Source organism: Botrytis cinerea, chromosome 5 (genome assembly GCF_000143535.2).
Source record: "Botrytis cinerea B05.10 chromosome 5, complete sequence".
Taxonomy (NCBI): Eukaryota; Fungi; Ascomycota; class Leotiomycetes; order Helotiales; family Sclerotiniaceae; genus Botrytis; species Botrytis cinerea.
Genome location: NC_037314.1, coordinates 1,858,165 through 1,870,598, shown reverse-complemented (window position 1 = coordinate 1,870,598; position 12,434 = coordinate 1,858,165). Strand labels below are relative to the sequence as shown.

General features: G+C 45.5%; 5 protein-coding genes across 5 annotated transcripts; 1 reads left to right on the top strand and 4 right to left on the bottom strand.

Annotated features, from left to right (window-relative positions):
* Window positions 1-367: 367 nt before the first annotated feature.
* Window positions 368-2,186, bottom strand: BCIN_05g05270 (hypothetical protein). Its single transcript, XM_001559672.2, has one exon. The coding sequence runs from the start codon at window positions 2,087-2,089 to the stop codon at window positions 836-838; it is 1,254 nt and encodes a 417-aa protein (XP_001559722.1). The 5' UTR covers window positions 2,090-2,186; the 3' UTR covers window positions 368-835.
* A 55-nt stretch (window positions 2,187-2,241) lies between these two features.
* Window positions 2,242-5,121, bottom strand: Bchis4. The gene is made up of 2 exons (XM_001559673.2): window positions 2,592-5,121; window positions 2,242-2,541 (listed from the first exon to the last, which is right to left on the bottom strand). The coding sequence occupies exons 1-2, from the start codon at window positions 5,014-5,016 to the stop codon at window positions 2,342-2,344; spliced, it is 2,625 nt and encodes an 874-aa protein (XP_001559723.1). The 5' UTR covers window positions 5,017-5,121; the 3' UTR covers window positions 2,242-2,341.
* Window positions 5,122-5,203: 82 nt separating this feature from the next.
* Bctaf9 lies at window positions 5,204-6,556 on the top strand. The gene has a single exon (XM_001559674.2). The coding sequence runs from the start codon at window positions 5,526-5,528 to the stop codon at window positions 6,330-6,332; it is 807 nt and encodes a 268-aa protein (XP_001559724.1). The 5' UTR covers window positions 5,204-5,525; the 3' UTR covers window positions 6,333-6,556.
* A 1,240-nt stretch (window positions 6,557-7,796) lies between these two features.
* On the bottom strand, window positions 7,797-9,723 carry BCIN_05g05240 (hypothetical protein). Its single transcript, XM_024693069.1, has 2 exons — window positions 9,198-9,723; window positions 7,797-9,136 (listed from the first exon to the last, which is right to left on the bottom strand). Exons 1-2 carry the CDS (start codon window positions 9,553-9,555, stop codon window positions 7,950-7,952), a joined length of 1,545 nt encoding a protein of 514 aa, XP_024548854.1. The 5' UTR covers window positions 9,556-9,723; the 3' UTR covers window positions 7,797-7,949.
* A 239-nt stretch (window positions 9,724-9,962) lies between these two features.
* On the bottom strand, window positions 9,963-11,823 carry BCIN_05g05230 (hypothetical protein). Its single transcript, XM_001559677.2, has one exon. The coding sequence runs from the start codon at window positions 11,145-11,147 to the stop codon at window positions 10,113-10,115; it is 1,035 nt and encodes a 344-aa protein (XP_001559727.2). The 5' UTR covers window positions 11,148-11,823; the 3' UTR covers window positions 9,963-10,112.
* Window positions 11,824-12,434: the final 611 nt, after the last annotated feature.

Sequence of the window (12,434 nt, the reverse complement as noted above, 5' to 3'; positions counted from 1 at the left end):
TCAGTTCTAGGCTGTGAATTCTAAGTGCGGAAGTTTGTGTAGGTTCTGTGTGGTGGATGTGTAAGAAAGATTGCAGAATCTGATTTTGAGCGGACATAACGCATCGAGATGGATAGGATGGTAAAATGATTGGGAATTTCCGAGATTTCGTGGGATTGGGGAGCAGTGTGGTCGTTTTCTCAGCCCTGAATAAGATGCGATGGTGCTGTGTTTATTGGTGAGAGATACATTATCTCATACGCCGTCTATTTCCATGTGCTAGAGATGAATGCAGCGATGGTGAGCAATCTTGGTTGGAATGATGGGCACGCAGAATAGATTTGGTGTATATAAAGTAGATGTTACAATTATAAGATATATCAACGTTTCAATCGGTTTCATTAACTGGCAATCGATCTCATCGGTTATCACTACGTCTGTCTCCGTGGAAATCAAGGATTCGTCTTTATCAATCTTGAAACGTGGATCATCTTTCCCTCTGTGCCTTTCTGCTTCGTGAGTGTACTCTGCGTCTCTGCTCAGGATCTAAGAATTTTATGGCTTCTCGAACACTGAATGGGGAATTTGGCCTAGTTGTCGAGATTCCTTGTTTCCCTGCTCGCGTATTGGCATAGATCATATTTAAAGAGGGAAGTTCTATGTTTTTATTGTGAGAATTGCTTAGTACGTATGCAAAGTCTCTTGAAGCAGTAAGTACCACGACCTTGGATCCTTCTCCGTCATCCTTTCGCCCCCCCCCCCGCCCCCCCCCCCCCCCCAATAACCCTTTATAGACACCACCAAAACTCAACTCACAACACCCACGAAGAGAAAACCGACCAACCAACCAACCAAATCACTGCCCCTGCCCCTGCCCCTGCCTCTGACAACGACACGGCAGGCAAACCATCAAAACCAACCCCACGACCCCCATAACCACCGCCCCATAAAGAAAATCCTCAACCCTCTTCATCCCCGCCTCCCACCTCCTCTCCCTCTCCACATTCCTCGCCTTCTCAATATCCCTCACGATCGGTCTCGCATGGCATCCTAACATCCAGCCTCTCAGATCTTTTTCCAAACTGTCATAATTGCTAGTATGTACATCGTTTCCGCTCCAGGAGATGCAATTGATATATTGTTTGAGACTGATTTCCTCTTCTTCCCATGGGACCGTGAACAAGATGTCGCGGCCGGAAAACCAGCTGGAAATCCAAGCCCGGACATGTGGGACAGATGCGGTTTTTGCGGGGAGGGTGTGTAAGAAAACTTCGTGCTTGGGTATCAGACGCGTAGAAGTGAGTATGACATTTGCAGATGGAGCATGATGAATTTGCGGAGAAGCTGCTGCTGCTCTTATCTGTGTGTATGGATCTTGTTCGATGGTGAAAGATTTTGGCGCGTGATGGCTTTGCGGAGAAGAAGCAGCTGTTTTCGTCTGCGTGTATGGATACTGTTCGACAACGAAAGATTGTGGTGCTTGACTTGGTTCAAACTCATCAGAAAGGAATTCCTCGCCAGTATAGCGTCGAGAGCCATCATCATATAGATCAATAAGATTTCCTTCCACCTCATCAACCGATGAAGAAGCAGGTGTCATTTCCGAATTTGATTCATTGGATGCCGACGAGGTCTCGAAATTGTCGAGCTCGAATCTCACTTGGGCATCTACTCGATGTGGAAAACTAGTACCATACGTATTATGAACCTCCTTCAGTTTTATCTCCTCTCTTCTTCTATTGTCAGAAGTTGCTATTGCTTGACGATTATCTCCATCACACTCTGGCTGATTGTTCGTACAATGTGGAGGGCTGGCGCCATAGACAACCTCTGCATCTTCCTTTTCCTTTTCTTTTTCTCTGGCCCCCGAAAAGAAATGTCCCATCAAGTTAGAAACCGAGGAAATTTTGCCATTATCTAATTTGGTCTGCAATTCGCCATCTGTATGACGTAAAGAACTAGGACTACATAAATCTTTCTCTTCGTCAACCGTGGCCAAAGAAGTCTCTGGTGTGGTTTGTGATATCATCTTGTTGGACTTTATGATCGAATTAATGCTTTGACTTGATGTTTGTGGTATCACAACCTCAATAGTGCGTTTCTGAACCATTTTGACGGTGATGTTCTGATGTGGCTTGGAGTTATCAGAATAAATATGAACACTGATAGGATGAATTAAGTGTTGTTAGAAGTTTTTGAAAGGAATCGATAGAAAGTGGAGGAATATTTAAGGTAGTGAGTGGATTACCGTACCAAATATCGTGTACAGTATTGAAATGCTCGCGCTATTTAGTAGCATGACCAGCAAAGCGAGAATGTAATAAGAAACTTTTAAATTCATTCACCCGCTAAATACAAAACATCATAGATTATTTTCATCCATATACTTCAGCCTTAATCCAACAGCTCTTCTATGAGCTTCCAATTCTTCGACCTTCGCTAATTGCATTACAGCACCGCCAACGTTTCTCAATCCCTGAGCTGTCAGTTGTGAACTAGTGATATGCTTGAGGTATGATCCAAGGTTGACACCAGAGTATTGCTTAGCAAATCCGTATGTAGCTATTTCAGTGATTAGCACAGTCATGCAATTATGTGAGTAAAAAACTTACGTAAAGAGTGGTTGACACCAGCAGAATAATCACCAACACTCTCTGGTGTCCATTCGCCAATGAAAACACTGCCGGCGTTTTCAACTAGTTCTACTACACCCGCGGCATCCTTGACTTGCAATATAAGATGCTCTGGAGCATATTCATTACTGAGTCTCATTGCCTCTTCGATGTCTTTAACAACGAGAGTTATCGAGTGCTCAATGGCACCACGAACAATATCGACTCTTGGTAGAGCCATGGCTTGCGCATGAAGTTCGTCTTCAATAGCTTGCAATTCTTTCTCGGAAAGATCGATGGCAATTAGAATGACCTGACTGTCAACACCATGCTCTGCTTGGGACAACAAGTCCGATGCAACAAATGCAGGGTTCGCTTCCTTGTCTGCAATGACGAGTACCTCAGATGGGCCAGCCGGCATATCGATACTTACGCCAGCATTGGTGTCATTGCTAACGTACATCTTTGCCGCAGTAACAAATTGATTACCTGGACCAAGAATTTTGTCAACCTTTGTGACGCTTTCAGTACCGTACGCCATAGCAGCAACAGCTTGAGCACCACCAGCCAAGACAATACTCTCGGCACCAACTTTGTGGGCAACATAAACGATCTCAGGAGTGATTCTACCATCGGATCGAGGAGGCGATGCCAGTACGATCTTCTTACAGCCAGCAACCATGGCTGGAACACCCAGCATAAGAGCTGTACTTGGAAGTACAGCGGTACCTCCTGGAATGTACAGTCCCACACGTTCAATGGGTCTTGAGAATCTGCTGCAAACAATACCTGGCATTGTCTCAACTTGTAATGGGTCCTCTTTTTGTGCTGCATGGAATTTACGAATGTTCTCAAAGGAAATATCAATAGCCTCGATGGTCTCTGCTGGAAGGTCCATAAGTGATTGTGGGAAAGGAGCTTTGAGAACAGGTGAAGTAAGCGAGGTTGCCTTTTCGAACTTGTGGGTGTATCCAAGCAATGCCTTGTCACCTCCCTCTCGTACCTCCTTGATAATGGGGTTCACAATGCCCATAATCATGTCAGTAGACTTTTGTGAGGGTCTTTGCAAAATATCCTTGAGATCGGTTTCTGATGTTGTTGCAGCATTGTATCGTTTCATAGTGATGCGTCCATTTTTGAGCCCTGCCTTGTCATCCGCAGATTTTGGTACAGAGGCAGCTTCCTTGACGGCCTCCTTCACGCTTTCAGCCTTAGCTGTGGATGCATTGGTAATTCCCTCTTTTGCGGCCCATTGCCCCTTAGCATCTCCTTGTCTCCGCTTGACCTTCACACTCTTGGCATCAAGGTTACGTTCAATGTCTGCAAGACTGACTCCTGCAGAAACTGCCTTGGTCAAAGCAAAGTAGATGAGATCTGCTGCCTCGAAAGCAATGTCTTTCTTTTCCTTGGCATCACAAAGTTCCTCTGCTTCTTCCATAATTTTAGCACGCAATAACTTTTCGTCCGAGAAGAGACGCGCGGTATAGGATCCCTCAGGTGCCGAAGCCTTCCTTGAAACGAGAGTCTTCTCGAGCTTGGAAATTCCCTTGTATTCACCGAAACAAGTTGATTGTGGTAGGTGGCAAAATCCCCGTCCTTGTTGCTTGACTACAAATTTCAAGCAGTCCTGATCGCAATCTAAAGACACCCTGATGAGTTTTTGTGTATCTCCAGATGTTGCACCTTTGTACCACAATCCACGCTTCCTGCTTTGGTATACTCCGGTTCCGGTTTTCAATGACTCCTTCAAGCTCTCCTCACTGCTGTATACAAGTCCCAAAGCTACTCCTCTCTCATCTGTAACCACAGTAGGAATCAATTTGTCTGCTCTATCCGAAGTCCATGAATCCGCAACCAATTTTGGAACAGAGACCTGTCCTTCTCCAGCCGCTTCGATGCTGAGGTGGGTCGCAGGTATGATAGGAATGGCAGCGAATTCTTGGGCAACTTTAGCAAGTGATTCGAAATCGCTTTCGGGGGTTGGTAGGAGGAAGATTGGAGACACTTTCTTGGTCTTGAATTCTTCCAAGAGGGATCGAGTATAAGCTTCGTCCACAAAAGCAAGTAAGCCTCCATTGGGAAATTCGACATCTGTCTGCGGTTGTGGTATGATTGGAAGAACACGGTCTGTATGCTTTTCCAAGTGTGGAAGCTGCGATGGCTTCACAAATACGGTGCGGGCTCCAGCATCTAGAATCGTAACAATGTCGTCTATCGATTCAATGGTAGATACATCGACATAGGTCTCAATGCCAACGTGTCTCTGCAAGAATCCAAGGAGGATATCGATGGTATCATTGTTCGCTGTGAAGTAAACGCACCCCAGATAAGATAGTTGGTCTCTTGTAAGTCCTACTTTTGATTCTGCAGGACCATTCCCAAGGTCAACACTAGGAAGGAAAGGAAGTGATGTTGTAGTATCCATATTGAATGACGATAACCAGATCTCGAAATTCAATGAGAATTCCAATGAAGTTTGGAGTGAAGTGAGTCAACAATCAGAAAGAAAAAGTTCGATCCGACAAATAACTGGTTATGTAATGGAGGGGCAATCAAAATCGAGTGAATGATACCACGAAAATAAATTTAAGGTGCGGTCTGTGCTGTATCTCGGGGTTATGCAGCTGCTGCATTCAATTGTACGATTGTCCATTGGCGTCACAGATATTTGAGCTCTCAGGTGTGTGAATATATTCGCATTACATTACTTATTACTATACAGAATTCGAGACTGCTCGACAGCTATTCATTGAAACTGCGATGCTCAGCATGAGATAGTATCCAAGTCACATACGCTTTACAAGTTTAAACCCAACGACCAAACCTCGCGCGATCAAGAATCTACTCAACTCACAGTTGCGACGAAATCAAAGAAAGATTCATTCACAAAACTCACAACTTGAAGCGCAAGAAAACCCTTATTTTACCACCATCATGGCCGACATGAACGGCGACTCACAGCCTCAAACCAACGGTCAAAACGGCCACCCCTCACCATCACCTCCAACACAAACCAGCTCCGCGCCCCTCTCCCAGCCCATACCATCCGCCTCCGCCGGCGCGAGCTCTTCGCCCGCGCCCAACCCCAGCGTGCCCCTCACATCTCTCCAAGACAACGGATTATCGAAACGACCACGCGACGCTCGACTGATCCACATGCTTCTCTCCTCTCTCGGCGTATCCGCATACCAAGAACGCGTTCCTCTGCAACTTCTCGATTTCGCATATCGTCACTCCTCTTCTATTCTCTCTGATGCGTTACATCTCTCCTCCGATGCCTACGTGTCACAGCAGATGCGCGCGCGCGATGCGCCGCCCGGTGGGGGATTCAGAGATGCAGATGGACAGGTTAGCGCAAACGCGGTGCAGTTAGCTATTCAGAGCCGATTGCAGTATCAATTTGGTTCGGGCAATGGTGGTGGGTTGAGCAAGGAGTTTTTATTAGAGACGGCACAGGCGAGGAATAAAATTGCACTGCCAAGAGTCTTACAGAATGAATGGGGTGTGAGATTACCGGCGGAGAGATTTGTTCTTACGGGTGTGCCATGGGGTTTGAAAGACGAATGGGTGGAGGATGATGAGGAGGAAGAAGAGGAGGGGCCAATTGGAGAGAGTATGGAAGGTATCATAGCTGGCACAGAGGAGGATAATCTCGAGGGCGATGAGGAGGGTGCGGGTGACATGAATGACCTATTTGGCACTGGTGGAGATATGGATGAGGACATGGATAAAGAGGAATAACGGCGTACAACAATTCTATAATGGCTGGCGTTTGGGGTTTAGATCTGTTGCGGTGATACACACTATCGGCAGCAGGAATTACATGTTTCGAAACAAAACATAAGTTACAAGTTGGGACTTGAGAGGGTGATTGTTCTCTGTTCCGTGTTGTCTCACTTTCCTCCCAAGCAAAAAGTAAGCAGAAATTCAATTGAAACTTTCAAGCCGACAATATATTGAAAGCACTCTCAAACACTCATTGAACACACAAGAAAAAATCTCGAACCTACAGAACTCGTAACTTGAGACATACACAGAATGAATAATCTACACATCAAACCACCACACGAAGAAAAATCACAGCACTGATCATGAAGAATCCAAATTGAGATAATAATAATATTGTATTGCACCAACTATCTACCACTTCCTCCCCTCCCCTCCCTCCTCATACATCTCCCCACGAGAAATCAATACACAAAATCCCCCGAAAAAACAAAGCAGAAGGAAAGATAAATGAGAATGTTTGTCACGATTAGTCCTCCTAGCGCACTATTCTACGCCAACAGGGTGGAATGGACTGGCTGTCTAGGCCGTTGGTTCTATATCCCACGAACGATATTTAAAATAAGTGACCTCAAGTCCACGAAGACGATCAGGAGGTAGGCAATATGTGGTTTTGTCTGTTTGTGCTGTGCTGTGCTGCATCTTCTTGCAAAGAGAAGTTGAACCAGACAGAGGAGGGGAAGTTGGAGGGGAGAGGAAGAAAAATATATATATATATACATACATACATACAAACCTGGATAGATAGATGGATGGATGAATGGGGGATAATGGGCGCAAGATGCTATGGAGGAATGAATGGAGGTTGAAGGAAAAAAAAAAAAGATGTGAATAATACATCATCGTCTCTCTCCCTCTCCCTCCCTCTCCCTCTTCTTCATCGCATCCTCATCCTCACTCAAAATTGTTGTAACAAGCAAACCAAAGTATAAAATTTCTCTCCCAAATTTTTTTTCTTCTTCCTAATAAACACCCCGCTTAGTCACCCACCAAGCTACCCATCCATCAATCCCACTAGTCTATGCACAGACCACCAAGAAAATTTCCACGCACATATCAACCCCTCGACCTTCCGTCTCGCGAAATTTTCTTCTTCTCCTTACACTTAAATCGCATGATTAAATCAACCGCTTGATACCACTCACCAACTGGCTGGTCGGTCATATTTGCATGCTAGAAGAATTATATTGTGGGTGACGCGGTTTGTATCTACCTTCGTAGGTATGAATTTGTAGCCGAGGCGGAGTTTTTCCTTGATGCCTGGGTTTGCGGAGCTGGTATGACATTTGTATGTTATGTGCATGAGGATGAGGGAGTTTTGGGGGACGGACGGGTTTGGAATTGGAGATGCGGGTCGCAGTTGAGCACTGTTGGATTGCAATGGGGAGGAGTAGGAGTGTTGTATGTAGTAATTCAAAGTGTAAGATTTATATTCGTATGCCGTTTCTATCTATGATTTCCAAACGCTATGCTGTGGTATAATCTCAAATCCGCTCAACACGCTATGCGCCAGTCCTATGCAAACCCAAATATTACCAGCCGTGTCTTGTCTGTCTACCAGTACACACAGCTTTAATCATCTTTCCCCTTCACCGCATGCTTCTCATCCTCAGCCTCATCCTCTTCTCCTTCATCCTCCTTCTCCTTTCTCTTGGTCTTTTTTCTCTCAGCCTTCAACGCATCGTGAACCTCTTCACTCCCCTCATCAGCCTTCTCATCCCACTCCACATCGTACTCATCAGCAATATTCTTGACTTCCTTTCTCAATGCATTCGCCTCTTCAATCAATGCCTCCCATTTCTGCACATCAAATCCTTTCGCTTGATACAGCGCACTCTGTCGCCTCGAGACCGTCAGATTGAGCGCAGCTCTATAAGATACCTCGCGATTATGGTAGAGAAACCACAAGTAACCAAGAATAATAGTCGACAACCCTGCTAGATATGTAACCGGCTCCATGGTATCCCATCCATACGATGTCATAAACGTAAAGTAGTAGATAGCACCCCACCACGACACGAGCACGCCAAAACCACCCATGGCAAGATGTCTCGCTCCTCGATGCGCAAGCTCATCGCATTCTTTCTTCACTTTCGCATAATCTGCAAGTTTCCTGCTAGTCTTGCGTAGACGAACTCGAAGATAATGAGTTCGATCATTGAAAGACGGCACGCCCACTCGAATCTCATGAGATGCACCTTCGATCTCGACCGCGAACTCCTTCCCCCGCGCAGCATCACGAATGAAATCTCCAATTTCCGTCGATGAAGACCAGCGAACAAACTTCACTTCTCCCTCGGAAGATTGTTCCCGTCCGCGTCCCGAATAACTTTCGACTCCTCCTTCGCCAGGCCCCCCCCTCAATTCACTTTGCATTTGTTTCTTCTCTTCGCTAGACATACTTTTGTCTTTCGAGCTGTTGATTTTCCCAAGTTTCATAATTTTTCCATCGACCATCTGTTCGTCTGTTCCCTCTTCTGCCTCTCCTTCTAAATCATCTCTTCTAGAATCTGCTTTAATCTCATCTTGTGCGGAATCTTCAGCACGAAAATACACTTCGGGTACTTTTTCAGTATGTCCATCTTTTGCAGTGATCATGGGTAGTTCGGATTGTATAAGTCGTTCCAAATAGGAGAGAGGTTGCTGGGGATGGACAAGAAGAGCCAATGGCTCAATATCTTTACGATCAGAGTTCTTGTCCCGCGTGGTCAAAGGTAGGATGAGCTTTAAAAGTCGAGAAGGGGTAGTAAGAAGTTTGCCTGTATCATAATTATTAGACATGGTCCTCGTAGAGGCAAAAGGAGAGATAAATCAAGAAACCTTTGGTCATGGCCCCAGCACTTCTATTTCGCTTCACAGGTGGCTGGTCGGCGCCTTCCCTATGCCATGGTGTTCTTGCTTGTATTTCCTTCTGCTGGCCAATTGCATTGTCGAGTTGATTGTTAAACCAATCTTCTTCCTTGTCCAATCCTTTTTGACTCAACTCCTTCGCCTTTTCTGTATGGCTCTTCTCATCTCTCCAAACATTCGTCGAAGTAAAGGTGCGAAGACATGAGGTCGGGCTCTGTTTTACGAAAAGTTGGGATGCGGCTCGATCTCGAATGGTACCTACAAATGAGGTCGGCCGGTACGTCGTTTGGGATATACTCCGCGGCAAAAGATGTGTCGCTCGTCGCATATTTGCAAACCCTTTGAACTCTATCTCGCTATTGAGAAAGTAAGCTTATGGTAACAAACAAATGTTATTAAAATGCCCATTTCCCAAGTGCATATCCCAATTGCTGTTTGCTAGTTATCATAAGCTAGCCTTGACCTTGGAAGTTCTGGAAGTTGAGAGCTTGAGTGCTTGATCCCTGTTTTTAATGACGTAGTGCGGCTGTGTCTCATACCCTTCAAATCCAGGTACGCAGGTACGAATGCTAGGTATTAGTGGTAGCTAGAACATGATAAGCACTTTGAAGAGATCGCCATTTATGAAGAGATCGTAGCGATCTCTCCTGACGATACATCTGACTGTAACTACTAGGCGCAAGGTGATCAAATCGATAATTGCATTTATATCAAGCGGGAGATAGAATGAACATTTGTAGGGAGTAGAAAAGGTGTTATAATATTAAATAGCTATATATATGTTTTGTTGGAGATACATGAGTTCTCGTAAATAAATACAATTCCGAAAAGACTTTTCTCAGTGGTCAACCCTCCCTGTTTTAAATATTTTGTAAAAATGGCCTATCAATGATTGACCTTAAGCTCCATCAATTTGACCTTTGACTGGAGAAGTTCCCACACTGCGTTCCCCCTAGGTAAGGAGTCGTCATCTGTTTGTGTAAACGAGCGGTGCTCCCAAGGCGGACAGTAGCTAGGCATTTTCTTTAACAAGTCTCTCTGCACACACTGCAGCATCTTTGTCTTTTGAGACTCTGAATCCATAGCACTCCAGTCCAGCTCCACGAATTCCGACCTATCAGCTTGCTCTGAAGCTTGCTCTGGTTTATCCTCCGCATCATAGTACAAAACGATGTCCTGTAATTCATAGCCCAAATAAATGTGAGAATCAATGGCGTCGAAAATGCTGGTCCAGCTAAACGTCGAGGTTTCGTCTTGTGCTAAACTCAGAGGGTTATAATTGCTAAAGTTGCGGATATTAAATGCGCGAGAAATGCCATTGGTCGTGGCGAGTTGCCTTAGGAAGCCATCGTGAACCCTTCGTCCCCATCCATCAGGGGTTAATCGTATTATATCGGTATCAAAGTTGCACCATATCTTCGCTTGCCTTTTGTCGCACTCGTTGACATCCTGTCGAAAGCATAAAGAGTAGTGTTTTAAAGCTTCCTCTCTTGATTCTCTGCATGCGGAAAGAACGTCTGGTGCAGGTGTGTTTGACATGAAGAGAGGGGGACCAGATTGGGAAAAGTGATTCGACTCTACATCGAACTCAACATCGACCCTCCGTTGCTGTTTACATGCCATGCCCCAGATCAACAGTCTGATCTCGGTAGGAAGGTTTCCAAAACAAGTAAAGGTAGTTGCGGCAACGTTTGCTCTGTCATTTCTGGCTCCGTGGTCATTCTTTGGGAAGATTTCCTCAAATGATAATGCCGGGGATGGTGGTGCTTGTGGCACGTCACCAAAAGTTTCGACTTGATACTCGAATTCGGCGATGTAGGGAGGTGATGGAGGTGCCATTTCAATATGCTTTGTCTTTAAATCTTGCATTATATCTGATCGAAATCGGGAAAATCTTTGTGATAATGTATTCATCTTCATGGTGAAGGTGAAGCTTGCGTGCGGGGACTAGATCTCTTGTCCTATGATGTTTGTGTGACTGCTGCCACAAGAGTTGCAAGGCGGGGTGATGTGTAACTTGAGTCGAGGGATTGTGCTACTATATCAACAATCGAATTTGGTATGGAAGGTGTGGAAGGTGTGGAAGTTGTCAAGTTGGAGAGGTATATGGAATATTGAAGTGTGTATGAGGAGACTTCTGCAAATGTTGGGGGAACCAAGCCTTTTCACTTGAAGCTGAGAGCATGCATGACCCCGCCCTACAACTAGCAGCAGCAGCTCATAGCCCACATACGCCACCGGTCATTGTCCCAAGAGATTCCGACTCGCGATGTGGACTTTGCCCGTCCCTAGGTGGACTCACCAAGTAAGGTTTAGGTGTTGACGAGAGCAGGGAGGTACCCATAGTCGATCATCCAATATATCAGCTAGAATCATGATCGCTCATAGAAAAATCGAAACCGATAGCATGAATCATTCCTCTCATTTCCAGATTTTTTAAATGCGATCGTCAAGTACGGTTAGAGAGACTGACCTTTGCATGATTCTGACGAATTTAGCGTTGGAGGCTATTCAATGTCGGCGAAAGCGGAGGCCGATACCACCGACCTTTGCTGCATTTGCACCAATCGCAATCATACCAAATTACCTGTCATGCATGGGACCCGCAATTCAAACTCTGGCGGAAAAGCCAACTTCATCATTAATGTGGTTATCATCATCATATTGGTCGACGAACTGGCATTACTAAGTCGCAAAACAAGTCAAGAGACGTCGGGAGGTTTTTCCCCAATTTCCACCTCCTGTGCAGGACGGAGGACTCCTTAACACCTCGTCACGAGAGCACGGAAGTTGCCATCTTCCTCCGAGAACCCAATCGGTCGAGGCTGTGAGGGCAAGCGAGCGTCTGCCCAATCTGTCCGATGGTACTTGTACATTCAATAGGTACTTTGTACATGCAAACGTACAGCCGCATACACATACACACACGCAACGAGGCGGCGCCAGATGGCTTTCGCAATTCAGGCCGAATCCACGCCACCAATAATCACCAACAGTGAAAGACTATGTGCAGACACCGAACATCGAACAACAATACGCACAATCTCCCGAAACAGAAAAAGAAGAGAGCAGGCACATCTAATAATACCGCATGTTCTGGTGTGCGCATGTGTGTGTGATGTACATGTCGTTTGAGACCAAATAAGCTTTCGACGAAAGGTTCTTCTCGTGTTTGGACTGAGAAGGGTTCACTCACGGTTAAGGTTT

Coding starts and splice junctions, on each gene's coding strand:
- Bchis4 (XM_001559673.2), bottom strand. CDS start 5,016: ATGGATACTACAACATCACTTCCTTTCCTTCCTAGTGTTGACCTTGGG. Junction 2,542..2,591: donor TGGTGTCAACCACTCTTTAC/GTAAGTTTTTTA, acceptor TCACTGAAATAG/CTACATACGGATTTGCTAAG.
- Bctaf9 (XM_001559674.2), top strand. CDS start 5,526: ATGGCCGACATGAACGGCGACTCACAGCCTCAAACCAACGGTCAAAAC.
- BCIN_05g05230 (XM_001559677.2), bottom strand. CDS start 11,147: ATGAAGATGAATACATTATCACAAAGATTTTCCCGATTTCGATCAGAT.
- BCIN_05g05240 (XM_024693069.1), bottom strand. CDS start 9,555: ATGCGACGAGCGACACATCTTTTGCCGCGGAGTATATCCCAAACGACG. Junction 9,137..9,197: donor TGCTGGGGCCATGACCAAAG/GTTTCTTGATTT, acceptor ATTATGATACAG/GCAAACTTCTTACTACCCCT.
- BCIN_05g05270 (XM_001559672.2), bottom strand. CDS start 2,089: ATGGTTCAGAAACGCACTATTGAGGTTGTGATACCACAAACATCAAGT.